General features: G+C 46.6%; 1 protein-coding gene across 1 annotated transcript in view; it reads right to left on the bottom strand.

Moving 5' to 3' along the window:
* Positions 1-301: 301 nt before the first annotated feature.
* Positions 302-13,879, bottom strand: part of LOC144759326 (uncharacterized) — a 33,458-nt gene continuing 19,880 nt past the window's right edge. The window contains 4 exon segments of the mRNA XM_078646478.1: positions 302-1,486; positions 1,489-1,515; positions 1,518-1,685; positions 4,683-4,814. Of these exon segments, the coding sequence (XP_078502604.1) occupies positions 1,443-1,486; positions 1,489-1,515; positions 1,518-1,685; positions 4,683-4,814 (371 nt within the window). The 3' untranslated portion in view covers positions 302-1,442.

Here is a 13,879-nt window from a genome sequence, read left to right as displayed (position 1 = left end):
ATATTAGTAATGTACTTGTGATACTTATATGACATATTCTACAGCATGTCAGGTTCAAGGCAAAAGTGAAATCTAATGTATATCCATTTACTGTGGATTTGGGCCAGTGGAAAATTGTCAATGTTTACTGGTAATGTTAACAAATATATTATACTAGGGAAGTCCTATTACAAATAAAAAAAGAAGAGAGTATTTTCAGTGCATTCTATATTTGCAATACATTATACATACATGGTTGAAATGTACTTTATAAACTGATTAATTTCTTAACTAATTATATAAATTTAAATCACGGTGTGATTGTTTCCATTACAAGATTATCAGGAACTGCCAAAGTTCCCATTTTGTAATTCTTTAAAAGAATTCTGAACAAAGAAATGTTTTTTACCTGCACTGCAAGAGGCAGGGAAATACTGGTTTAAATGCAATTATTCCCTAGTAAGACACAGCAGATAAAAAAATATGTCTAATGAGCCAGTTAGTTCAAAGACCACCTAGGGTAGTACAAAATTAAATGTAATGCTTGCAAAATTATAGTTCACTCTGTTGAAGGAGAAGTCAAACGTCAGAAGATCGGTCTCCGAATGAATTAAGGGCCAACAACGATGCTGTACGTCAGTGCATTACATAAGATCAATGAATGTCAGCAGAAAACGGGATGTTGCCAGCACAATTAAAGTATCTGTGCCCTTAAGGAGCTGCACTCTCCTTTACACCAACTCCATCTTTCTTCTCCGCATGTAGTCTCCGATGTCGTGAAAGAGATTGTTTTGCAGTGAAACTCTTCTCACACTCAGTACAATTAAAAGGCCTCTCTCCTGTGTGTGTTCTCTGGTGTTGTATTAGAGTTGTGCTCAGAGTGAAACTCTTTTCACAGGCAGTGCACTTGAAGGGTCTTACACCTCTGTGTATTCGTAGGTGTTGTATGAGGGATGGTTTCAAAGTAAAACTCTTATCACACTCAGTGCAGTTAAAAGGTCTCACTCCTGTGTGAATTCTTTGGTGTTGTAACAGAGCTGTCTTATCAATAAAACATTTCTCACAGTTTGTGCAGTGAAAGGGCCTAATCCCTTTGTGAATTTTTAGATGCCGTAATAGAGGAGATTTATCAGTGAAACATTTTGCACACTCGGTGCAGCTAAAGGGCCGCACTCCTGTGTGTATTCTTTGGTGTTGTGTAAGAGCTGTTCTCAACCTAAAACTCTTTTCACACTCCGTGCACTTGAAGGGCTTCACTCCAGTGTGTATCTGTTGGTGTCTTAGAAGATCTCCCTTTGCAGTAAACCTCTTCCCACATTCTGTGCAGGGAAATGGCCTCACTCCGGTGTGTGTTCTCTGATGATTTAGGAGATTTGCTTTTTTAGTAAAGCTTTTCCCACAGTCAGTGCACTGAAACGGCCTCTCTCCTGTGTGTATTCTTCTGTGAATTACGAGATCAGACTTTAGAGTAAAGCGTTTTTCACAGTCTGTGCAGGGAAAGGGTCTCAGCCCTTTGTCGGGTCTCTGATGTGCCGCAAAAAAGATCTTAGTCCTATATGCCTTCTCCCACTCACTGCTGGTCAAGCGTCTTTCTGTTGTCTGGAGATCGTGTTGTTGATTTAGGATGAAATTGTCAGTAAACGTCTTACACTCCGTGGATGTACTGGTCTCTCCCCTGTTCACACTTCTTTCTTCTGACTGGAAGGCTGCTGAATGAAAAGAAATGTAAAAAAACAGGGAAATAGTTTACATAAACGAGCACCGATGTGTGATATTACATCTCAGTGGTTGGCAGTACTGCTACAGGAATGTTTTGCATGTTACAATGAGAGACAGTACCAAGGATTCCTTTGATACACAAATATTGGACACTCAGGTAATGTCAGATAGATAACAGACTCTTGTCGCTCATGAGACATACTTATGTCAGTCATGTGACAGACCCACATTAGTCAAATGAAGGACGCATGTTGGACATCCATGTGGTATGCCATGTTATGCAGATTTGTAGACGGCACTGTTCTGGCCCTGAGAAGGTTCGAGTCTAACCAAACCTATGGAATGGTGGGAGTACTCGAAAAGTCAGGTCTTCATCTTATTGTTGCATTCAAGAAGTGAGGGGAGGTTCTTATGTGTAGTGACAGGTCCTTCCACACTTTACGAGTGAAGTAGGAGAAGGTGTGACTGACAGATATGGTTTTTCGTGTCTGTGGGATTTGAGCAAGGAGTGCGGACGAGCAGAGGTGTCTGGAAGGTTTCTTTGAGCAGATGTAATTGTTGAGGCATGCTGGGCCAGTGCGATGTAATGCTTTGAAAGTGTGGGTGAGGAGTTTGAATTGTGTTCGTTTGTGTATGGAAAACGAGAGGGGGTCCTTCAGGTGAGGAATGATGTGAGTTCGGCATGGGAGCTTGAGCGTAACTGGCCTTAGAGTTCTGAATAGTCTGCAGGCCTCTGTGAGTTTTTTGTTGATCCTGGCATAGAGGATGTTCTCGTAGTTCAGCTTGCTTGTCACCAGGGTGTGCATGACGGTTTTGCTGCTGCTGATTGAGAGCCGTTCAAAAATCATCTTCAGCATCTTCAGGGTATGGAAGCATGAGGTTGTGACGGCATTGACTTGAGCTGTCATGTTGAGTTTGCTGTCGATGACAAGCCAGAGGTTCTTGGTGTGGATGGTGGGGTGAGTGTCAGTCCAAAAACTATTGCCCACCACGGAAAGCCCCCTGGTGAAGTGCTCTTCACGAAGATCATGATTTCAGTCTTGTCAGCTTTAGACAACCGGACTTCATCCAGTGGGTGATTTCAGTCATTCTGGTCTGTGAGGGAGGGCTTGAGATGTGTGTTGTTGGCATAGGAGAGGATGTTGGGAGAGTGGATGATGCTGGCTAAAGAGATCATTTCTGCGTTGCAGAGGGTCAGGCTCAGGGAGGATCCTCGCAGAACTTTGCAGATGAGGTCACCTGCATCCGAGGTATCAGGCTAATTGCCTGCGTCCATCCAATCAGGAAAGAGCAGATCCATCAGATTGTGTGTCCTTAGATTTCAATGTTGTGCAGGCTTTGGATGAGGAAGGGGTAGGAGACTGTGCCAAATGCTGCAGAGTGTTCCAGGAGAATGAGGCCGCCATGTTTCCTCCATCCAGAGTCATGCGGATGTCATCTGTGGCAGCGATGATGGCAGCTTCTGTGCTGTTGTTGGGTCTGAAATTAGACTGAGTGATGTTGAGAAGTTTGTGGTCGTTGAGGTATTCAGTGAGGAGTTTGTTGATGATTTTCTCAAAGATCTTGGGCGGGAACAGTAGCAGTGAGATTGGTCTTCAGTTGGTAAGCATTGACGGGGCAGTGCGCGGTTCCATCAGCAGTGGGAGGACCAGTGCCTATTTCCAAGCATCTGGGAAGGTCGTGGAAGAGGAGGAAGCCTTCAGAATGAGTGTGAGCATGGTGCTGATGGAATGCAGTACTCTGGAGATGTTGTGGTGGGGGCAGGGTTCTGATGGGGCTCCCGAGTTGATTGACTTCACGCTGGGAGCAGTTCTTATGGGGTGATGGCGAGCAGAAGTTATTTGGATGAGATCGGGAGGCCTTTGGAGAGATCTGTCTGGTACATTTGAGGGTTAAAGTTGCTGTAGATAGTGGTGATTTTGTTGCTGAAGAACTGAACGAGTGTTGCAGAGGTCCTGCGAAGGGGTGATTGAGTTGGAGGCAGCCGCCTGTGAGGTCAAATCCTTCACAACGGTGAACATTTCTTTGCTTCTGTTGGTGCTGGTATTGATGCGATCCACCGGAGCGGCACGTTTGGTGGTCTAGTTCCTTTGGTGGACTTGTCTCAAGGTGGATTTGAAAGGTGCTCCTGTCTACATTGTCCTGGCTCGTTCTCCATTTGCTCTCCAGTTGTTTGCAGTGGTGATTCATCCGTCTGAGTGTTTGTGTACCAAGTGTCCTGGGGTCTGGATCTTGCTGTGCTGCTGTGTTTGGGGTGAAGGCGGGAGTGTCAGTGCAGGAGGTGACAGATGTACAACATTGGGCAGTGGTATGACACTCATGTTGGACAGTGAGAAAGACATGTGACAGATCCATGACAGTCATGTGAGAGACCCATGTCAGATTTGCAACAGAATGTCAGATATGAGACAGGCCCATGTCAGTTCTGAGTTAGACCCATGTTGGGCAAGTGACAGACCCAAGTCTGCACTTTTAAAAGTAGACAGAGATCCCCTTAAAGGTAGGTGCAGTGAGTGATTGCACCGGCCAACAAGGGGACCCCTAGGAGTCCATGGCGCCCATTTCCCCCTCCAGAGGCCTGCTCTCAGGAGGCGCACTGTCAGCACACCTCCTGACAGCTTCTTTGCCTGTGCGCCTGCGTCCCATGCAAACGAGAGAACACACTCTGGTGATAGCATTGGCACTATATTGGCGCAAGCACTATCTGTATTACAAAAAGGGCAGCACAAACGTCTGTGGCCCCTTCAGTAATACCAAAGTGCCCCAGGGCACGTAAAGTGGGCAACCATGTTCATTGTGCCCCTGGGACACTTTCCATAATACGACCCTGTAAGTGTAGATGGCCAGGTGCTCGGTTGATGCACGTCTTCCCCTAATACCAGAAGTGAGGATAGGCAGACTCTTACTGGAGGCATGTGTCACTGTAATCCCAGCTGGAGCTGTCAGCCTTCGCGTGATTCTATGTAGGAAGCCTAATTTCTTACCTGGAGCACAACTGACGTTTTGTGTTTCCTCTGGCCTCGGATAGGTAGTGGGATGGCTCTCCTCCTCCTCCTCCTCCTCCTCCTCTTTAATGACGACCGAAATTATATTGGTCATCGTCCCATAGCCTAAAATGAATTCAAACCAAAAAATAATTACAACATTTACATTTCAATGTACTGTCTGCATGAGTGTGAAATCTGCTGACTGACTGCATAAAGCCCCAATACTCTGCACAACTGGAACATACAACTCTAACTTGATGAGCAAAGAATGAAGGGAAAAGGAACTCTTTACACAACTCCCATAAGTGTATCTGTGCGGGTGCCGTATTATGAAAAGTGCCTTGGGGGCTCAACGGACTTGCGCACCAGCTTTGCACGCTCCTGTGGCACTTTGGCATCACAGGAATGGGCGCAGAAGTTTGTGCGGCCCTTTCTGTAATACAGATAGCGTTGACGCACCTATAGCGCCAGTGCAATCACCAGAGGACGTTCCCTCATTTGCATGGGGGCGTGGCTTCTTGCAAATGAGGGAATCTCTTTGGCTCTGAGCCCGCGTATGATTATATACATTGGCGCGGAGGCAAAGAAGGTGTCAGGAAGGTGCTATGGCAGCTAAAGACACCCAAAAGGTGGTGCACTGTCAGTGCACCCCCAGATAGTAGCCCTCTGGCGGGTGGAAAAGGGGGTTTTATGGACCCCCAAGACATCCCCTTGCAGGCAGATGCAGTCACTCACTGCACCCACCTGCACGGTGGTCTCTAAAAGTGTAGGCGGGTTGCTGCCTGTCCAGTGAAACACGGGGGCTGCTTCAAAGCTGCGCTGTATTTCACTTGAATGTGCAGCGCCCAGGGCAGAGTTTGCAGCTACCCCGGAGGGGGGGTGGGGGCGTGCAGCGCATTGAACATAAGACGGCGCACTTTCCCGGGTTGCACCTGGCACAACTTTTAAAAGCTGCGCCCGGCACTAACAGAGAAAATGCACCAAATTTAAAAAAGCGTCCCCAGGTCTTCATGGGCATCTTGGCTATGAAGCAGACTCCTAAAAGTACAAGCTTCTCTTCCTCCTTAACGATGGATTGACACACTCATCTCTCTCCCAAGTGTACCTACAAAGTCCAACCTTCTCTTCCTCCTGAATGATGGATTGACACACTCATCTCTCTCCCAAGTGTACCTACAAAGTCCAACCTTCTCTTCCCCCTGAACGATGGACTGACACACTCATCTCTCTCCCAAGTGTACCTACAATGTCCACCCTTCTCTTCCTCCAGAACGATGGATTGACACACTCATTTCTCACCTCCTAAGCGTGGCATGAGTTACAGTCAATAAGTGTCTACCGCAATGTTGTGATGCATCCAGTGTTCAATCAGATTGACGCTATTGTTAATTGCAGCCTGATCTTGGTTTGTATCTTTAGTTTATTTGATTTGTTGTACGGGTGTCAGCTGAGGAGTTAGATTGTAGGGATTGGATATGTTTTTCCGATGCGGATTCACCCGCTCGTCTTTAAACCAGCGGCCGCCACATCCCTCACCCTCTCTAGTAAGACAGAGGTACCCAGATTGTGAAAAGTCCCAGAAACACAAACACATCAGTCGCTGGGGTGAAAATTATACTCTTTCTGGGGTTGTTTTGAGCAGAAGTTTGAATCATAGTTGGAGGCCTGACAAACACCTGTCTCATCTGAATTACGCCCCTACCCAGCAGTAACAGCAGACAACAGGGTGGAAAGCAAAACACTTACAATTTGTTTAAATATTTAAATGGAAGATAGCTTGTCACACCCCTTTCTACCTGATAATCTGTATATATTGCACCGGTAGAGTTCAAAGCAGGGGAGCCAAAACCAACTGACACCGAAGTACATTAAACTGATTAAATGTGTTTGCAAGAAATTTCAAACTTGTATTAATGTAATATGTTTTGTGAAAATAAAGACATGTACTATCCATGTCTCATAACTCAAGTGACCTCTGAGTTCCATTATCTTGCAAAACCACTTGCCCTTCAGCCTCATTCATCTGTTGCACAAGGGAAGTCCTTGGTGACTTGTAATATGTTTATAATTACAGCAGAGGATACTTCATCCTGTTTTTAGGTCTCGCCTAGACCGCGCTTTCGCTGTCTCTTCGAGACATGCAGTATCTAGGGTAAGGGATTGAAAAAACGCCCATCTTTTTCACTGGTTCCTATTGCTGTCCTTTAGAAATGCTGTCTTTTCATTGGTGAATACACTTAATAGTCCCTGCTTTTAGAATTTTGTATCCTTCCATGAGGACTGGCACTCTTACACATGTTCTTACTGTTCAGTTTATTTATACTTAGACAGAACTCTTTTTTTTGATTGGGCTGTGTCTTTGCTCCTTAAGTGTTCTGTTTACTTGTGCAATTAAACTTCCTTGTGCTTAATTTGCTTGTGGTGGGGTCCCAGAGCCTCCCCCTGACTCCTCCCACAGCACTACTCCAGACCCCGGCACCCCTCTGAGGCCGTTGATGTTTTCCTCACAACACTGCTTTTATGATATTTAAAAAATGTTGCTTTTATTTATATAGCGCACTTGCTCATGGGGGGTAATTAAAGAATCCAGCTGATGGCAGACTCGATTCCGGAAGCCCAGGATCCCAGTTGGCAGCTTCCACCGCTGCGCCATATCCTTTCCTCGGCCAGGTTGCAGGTGAAGTACTATATGCGGTCAAAAAGATCCCTCAGGACACCTAGTGACAGTCTGTGGTACTGCACCCTCACAACACTGCCTGTTTTTTTCTGATGTGAGGCTTCTTGCATTGCAAATGTTTGGCCCGCATAAAGACAAGCTACATTCTTGCAGGGAACAACCAAAAAATAAGTGTTCTTTGTGAGTGCCAGAAGCACCTGTGTGCCTCTGCTTGTGCATGTCGTATGTTTGAGTAAGGGGAGTTCTTCCTGTTCGGTTATAAAGAAGCTTGCACAGCTAGTGCCCAGGCTGCACCTGTTCTGTTTTAATGACTCATTGTTCTTCTGCCTACACTGTAACTAATCTGCGTGCGAGGGGAGCTTGGAAACCACCCATGCCTATGCTCCTGCCCATGCCACCCGTGCCTATGCTACTGCCCATGGCACGTGCCTATGCTACTGCCCATGCCACCCTTGCCTATGCTACTGCCCATCCCACACATACCTATGCTCCTGCCCATCCCACACATACCTATGCTCCTGCCCATGCCACCCGTGCCTATGCTCCTGCCCATGCCACCCGTGCCTATGCTACTGCCCGTGCCACCAGTGCCTATGCTACTGCCCATGGCACGTGCCTATGCTACTGCCCATGCCACCCTTGCATATGCTGCTGCCCATCACACACATACCTATGCTACTGCCTGTGCCACCCGTGCCTATGCTACTGCCCATGGCACATATACCTATGCTACTGCCCATCCCACACATACCTATGCTACTGCCATGCCACCTGTGCCTATGTTACTGCCCATCCCCCAAAAAAACTTATGCTACTTCCCATGCCACCTGTGCCTATGCTTCTGCCCATCCCAAACATACCCATGCTACTGCCCATGCCCCCATGCCTATGCTACTACCCATGCCACCCATGCCTATGCTACTGCCACATGCCACCCATGTCTATGTTACTGCCCATGCCACCCATGCCTATGTTACTGCCCGTGCCACACATACCTATGCTACTGCCCATGCCACACGTGTCCTATGCGTGAGAAACGTGTGCAGTGTTTGATCTGTGTTTGCAAAAGCCAAAATGATGGCCTTTGCCACTGCTTGTTTTATTATTGTTGCTGCGTAGCGTTGTTGTTGCTGTTCGGCCATTGTTGTTGCTGGTTATGCAATGCACTATGCTTGCAGCGCCTGGAGGTCGTGCAGAGAGCCCAGTTGGTTTAGTGGTGGCACATGAGCCCCTTCTGAGATTGTGTCCGAGGGAGGGAAGTGGTTGGGCATGGGGTAAGGGGGGCACTGCTCTCTTGCCGCCACTTTGTGGTTGGTGTGTTGTCCACCTTCATCCAGTTCCATTAGCCAAGCGTTGGCTTTGACTAGAATAATGAAGTGATTTTATTTACTTTTCCTGACATATTTTGTCAGACTCCCTGCCGGGATTAATGCATCTGATTTCAAAGGGGGTTCTGGGAAAGCAGAGCGTGCAGCAGGCGTAAAAAACAAAAAACAAATACCCACTACTATAAATGAATAAAAGTTACTGTTCTGTTTAACCTAATTCTATGGCAGTCCACGGCGGCTTCAGATTATGCTTCTCTTTCTTTACTGAAAGAACACAGCAGCCAATCAAACTTTAAATAGCATAACCCGGAAGGACTGCCCCTCCATAGTATGCACCAATCAGGTCCCCCCAAAGGTATAAATGTCCTGAACACTAATCTTCTTTCTCTTTCTTTGCTGCTGCAGCAGCGAGTGAAGTGCATTTATTTTACTATATCTAGAGTGATATGTGGTTACTATGCGAATTATTTCAAATGTATACTGTGTTTTAATGGTCACGATCAATCCGCGTTACAAGTAAATTGGTGTATTGTTGCCGATATATATTTACTGGTGGCTTGAGTGGAGCAGGACAGACGCGTTCTGGCCGCTCGGGGAGCAGTCCCCTTTTCATTGCCACTGGATTTGTGCATGCGCAAACAGCCGTATCAGGTTTTTATTACCTATCGGCTGAGCGCACATACGCGTCTGAGGGCAGCTCAATCCCCGTCCTCAGTGAACGCCCAAGGGGGCGGATAAGCGTTGCAGGGCACTGCCCTAGAAGAAAGGGGTGGCTCCCTCCACACTTAAAGAAAATAGTTTTTCCTTGTTAGTTAGTCTCCTAGTTAGTTGGGATACAGAGTTTTGGCAAATATATTGGATATAAAAGAGATAGGCTTTGGGCCTGGAATAACTTATACTTAGGTTAGGGAGGGATTGTAGGGCCTTTTTCACCACTGGGTCCCCCCCCTCTGGAACCTTCTCCACACCTCCAATAGCACGATGGCGTACTACCCCGAGGCGGTTGACCAGTGGGCAGATAATAATGACTACGTGGAATTTGAGGAGGTGCCCTATGAGCACCAGATGGAGGAGCAGTTGGTGGAAGCCCTGGATACCCACGTCCAGGGGTCTGTGAACAGGGCGCTGGTCGAAGCTTTACAACCATTTACTAAGCCCCTGGAGAACTATGGAAAGCGTAAATTTAAGGCATCTCTGGGCGAGCCATCATTTCACTCTTCAGCTGAAGTCCTTTCCCTGGTGGCGCCTAATGTCATTAAAGACCATGACTATGGCGGGTCCCTCCCTTCTGGAATTTCAGCTCTACTGAACCCAGGGGAGGCGGAGGAGTCTCCTCCTGCTGCCCCGGACATCTCTGACTCTGAGCAGGACAGGACAGAGAAGAGCCTAAAAAGCGAACAAAAGAAAGCCCAAAACTCACAATGTGAGTAGTGGCCCACCTAATAAAAACCTGCTATTCGACCCCCGAAACATTACCACCCAAGGTCTACCTAATGGGTACCGCGTGTTGAGGTAGCACACCATGTACAGGAAAACCTCAGACAGGGATCTGAGGGCGAGGTGCGTGCTACATTGAGGTCAGAATACCCTAGACCATCCTTATTGGGCAAAGTGGCGGACATGCTAGAGTTGGATCCTAATATGGCTACATTTATGAAAAAGTTGCTAAAGAACAAAAAAAAAGGCTAGACGGCATGGAGAGGGTGCCAGGATAAACCACTGGATATACCTGGACCGCTCACTAAGATCCTTGATTCAGCCGTTCAGGCTAAAGATTCCAACACCCCAATAGATGCAACAGAGATGCTAGAAAGGGGGCAGAGAGCACTCTGTTTTCTTCGCAATCCAAATTGCGCTTTATCAACTGATAGGAGACGGTCATTCCTAATGCGAATTGACCCTCAATTTGCGGACATGGCTACGACGGAAGCTGGTACCCTGGCGAATGAGCTACAATTTGGTGACAAATTTGTAAAAGAGTTGGGGAAATATGTGGCGACATTCTCGGCACTAGACAAAGCCCAAAGTAACATCAAGAAGGTTTTTACCAGGGTCGGACGCTTCAGGGGTCGAGTGACCGGCCGTGGATTCAATCAGACATCCAGAAGCTTTGATCAAAGAGGACGTGGTTGAGCCCAGCAATCCAGCCTCTACCCCACTCGAAACCGTGGTGGCAGAGGCAGGCAGCACAAGGGAGGGTATTGAGGACAGAATAACAGCAGAGACGCCTCCTGCTCAGGTAAACCTGATTCAGTGTGGAGGTCACAGTGGGAGACCAGATTGCCTTGTTTCTACACAGGTGGGAGAGTTTGACGAGCGACCCGTGGGTACTTCAGACAGTACAGGATTTACAGATTGAATGTTTTATGCGGCCCCACAACAGACCAACTTCTAAGTTTTTCCAGTGCAGAAATGTCTTTCATAGACAACGAAGTGGCGTACCTGATGAAAAAAGGGGCAATTGTAGAGACAGCCCCTCACAATCACAGTTACATCAGCACCGTATTCTTAGTTCCAAAGACGGATCAGGGGTTCAGATTAGTTTTAAACCTCAAGGAGTTCAACTCTTCAGTAGTGTATCGCTACTTCAAGATGGAGGACATACATTTACTTTGAGATCTGCTCTTAGAAAAAGACTGGATGGTGTGTCTCGATTTAAAAGACGCGTATCTAGCGGTGCCTATTTTCCCTCCACATCAGAGGTTTCTTCAATTCCAATGGTGAACCAAATAGTACTAGTTTTCTGGCATGCCGTTCGGACTTTCATCCGCTCCTTGATGTTTCACCAAAGTCCTCAAACCAGTGGTTCAATTCTTGAGGGAGAGAGGTGTGAAACTCATCATTTGTTTAGATCACATCCTTATTATGGCACAGAATGGGAATACAGTTCTTTGACATCTAGCATGGACGACTCAACTCTTACAAGATTTGGGGTTCGTCATCAATTCAGACAACTCTATTCTGACTCCGGCACAATCAACTGAGTTTTTGGGGTTCCAGGTGAACTCAATAGTTGCACAGTTATTGCTCCCATTGAAGTAAAGAATAGCGATCAAGAAGGAGTTGAGGAGAGCATTTGCTTCTCCGACTATATCCTTGAGGACGTTAGCCCGGTTAGTAGGCCTGTTAGCCTCATCGATTCAAGCTATCTTCCCGGGTCCCCTTCACTACACGGCTCTCCAGAGGTTGAAAATTATGTATTTACACAAAGGCCTGGGCGCAGGGGTCTCCAACCTTTTCTGTACTGAGAGCTACTTATGTTCAATAAAACACATTAACAGCTACTAATATTATTAGTGCAGTATAATTTCAATTTCTTTATATGTATATTCATTCAACTAAGCAAAATCTTTCTAATTTAATAAGCTGGGCTGCACACAGGTGAGCTACTCAGAGTTAGCTCAAGAGCTACAGTAGCTTACCTGAGTATGCGGAACAGATTCTGCTTTCCGAGGAGGCCAAGACAGAAGTCTCTTGGTGGTTGGAGCACATGGACACATGGAATGGCAAGGCCATATTTGCGTCAGTGCCAGAAGTAGTGATAGAATCAGATGGGGCTGCAGAGCCCGCTGCGGCTCAGTGGAGATGGGGGGCAGATGGTCCGCGGAGGAATTGAAACTCCATATAAATTGTCTAGAGTTTTTGGCGGGCATGTTTCTCCACAGAAGGCGAGTTGCTGTATTCTCCTGCGGATGGACATTTCTCAGCAGTGAGATACATCAATCGTCTAGTTGGCACGAGGTCCTGTCTTTTTATTAGAAATGGCCATAGAATTTTGGCACTACTGCCTCCTACGTCACACCTCGGTGACAGCGGAGTACATTCTGGGCACCTGAAATGTGGTGGCGGATTGGAACTCACGTTTCCTTCGACACTCCAGTGATTGGAAACTTCATCCCAGGGTATTCCAATAGCTAAACAACAAGTGGGGCCCTTGTTCGATTGATCTGTTTGCGTCCAGACTGAAGGCGCAATTGCCTCAGTTTTATAGTTGGCGACCAGATCCTCTGGCGATCAACTCAGATGAATTTCTTCAAACGTGGATGACGGATATGCTGTATGCATTTCCTCCGTTTGTCAGTATCCAGAGAGTATTTGTGCAGATCTGTGGGCTGGAAGGTGAGGTGTTGTTGAAATCTAAGTGTTGGAGAGCACAAGCTTGGTTCCCAGCAGCGCTGACCTTGTGTTGTACTCCTCCAAAAAGTCTGCTATATATGCAGAGATATTGACGAACCCTCAGGGTCAACCGTTTTCATTAGTGGTTCAGGAACAATTGTCCATCATGGCATGGAAACTTTCAGGAGACGTTGGTAAATGCCGGGAGTTTCGCAGGAAGTAATGTTTTTCCTGTCTCAATCTTGGGCTCCCTCTACGCATAAACGATATGAATTAGCTTGGCGTAAGTGGGTTGGTTTGTGTTCTGAACGACAGGGGGATCCCGTGGGTTCCGGAATTCATATGATCGTTAATTTCCTGTCGGAGATGGCGACTAAAGTTTTGGCCTATCGGACAGTTAATAATTTAAGGTCCACCACCTCAGCCGGTCATCTTCATGTGGACGATAGGCTGGTGGGGTAGCATCCTTTGGTATGCAAGATAGTGAGAGGCATCAGATTGGTGAATCCTCCAAAACCACGATATTCACAACTGTGGGATGTATACGTAGTTCTGTGTTTCCTCAGGAATTGGCCTTCAAATGATGGTTTGTCGCGTAAGCAACTGTCGGCGAAACTGACACTTTTGTTATGTTTAGTTTCATGCAGAGGAGTATCTGACGTGCGAGCACTGGACTTAGCAGGTAGGGTTTTCACTCCTTCGGGGGTCTTAGTTACAATCTCAAAAAACAAACTCTAAGTGTATTTCTTATCCTGTGTTTCCTCTCCATAGTAAACTGTGTATTGTACAATGATTAAAATGCTATTTGGATTGTAATTGAGAGTTTAGAAATGACGTTGCAGGACAGTTGTTGATTTCCTTATAGAGACCTTTTCGCCCAGTCACTGCAGCAACCTTAGCCGGGTGGGTCACTAGGTTTTTTAGGTCTGGCAGTTATTGACACTTTGGCTTTGGGAGCCCATTCGGTGAGAGGAGCTATGGCTTCTAAAGCTTTTGCTACAGGTTCAGGATTAGAGTACATTATGACTGCGGCAGATTGGTCTTCCGATTCTACTTTTAAGACATGTTATCAT

This window comes from Lissotriton helveticus, chromosome 1_1 (genome assembly GCF_964261635.1).
Source record: "Lissotriton helveticus chromosome 1_1, aLisHel1.1, whole genome shotgun sequence".
NCBI lineage: Eukaryota > Metazoa > Chordata > Amphibia > Caudata > Salamandridae > Lissotriton > Lissotriton helveticus.
The sequence above is the reverse complement of the archived record's forward strand: the minus strand, read 5'-3'. Positions and strand labels throughout refer to the sequence as shown.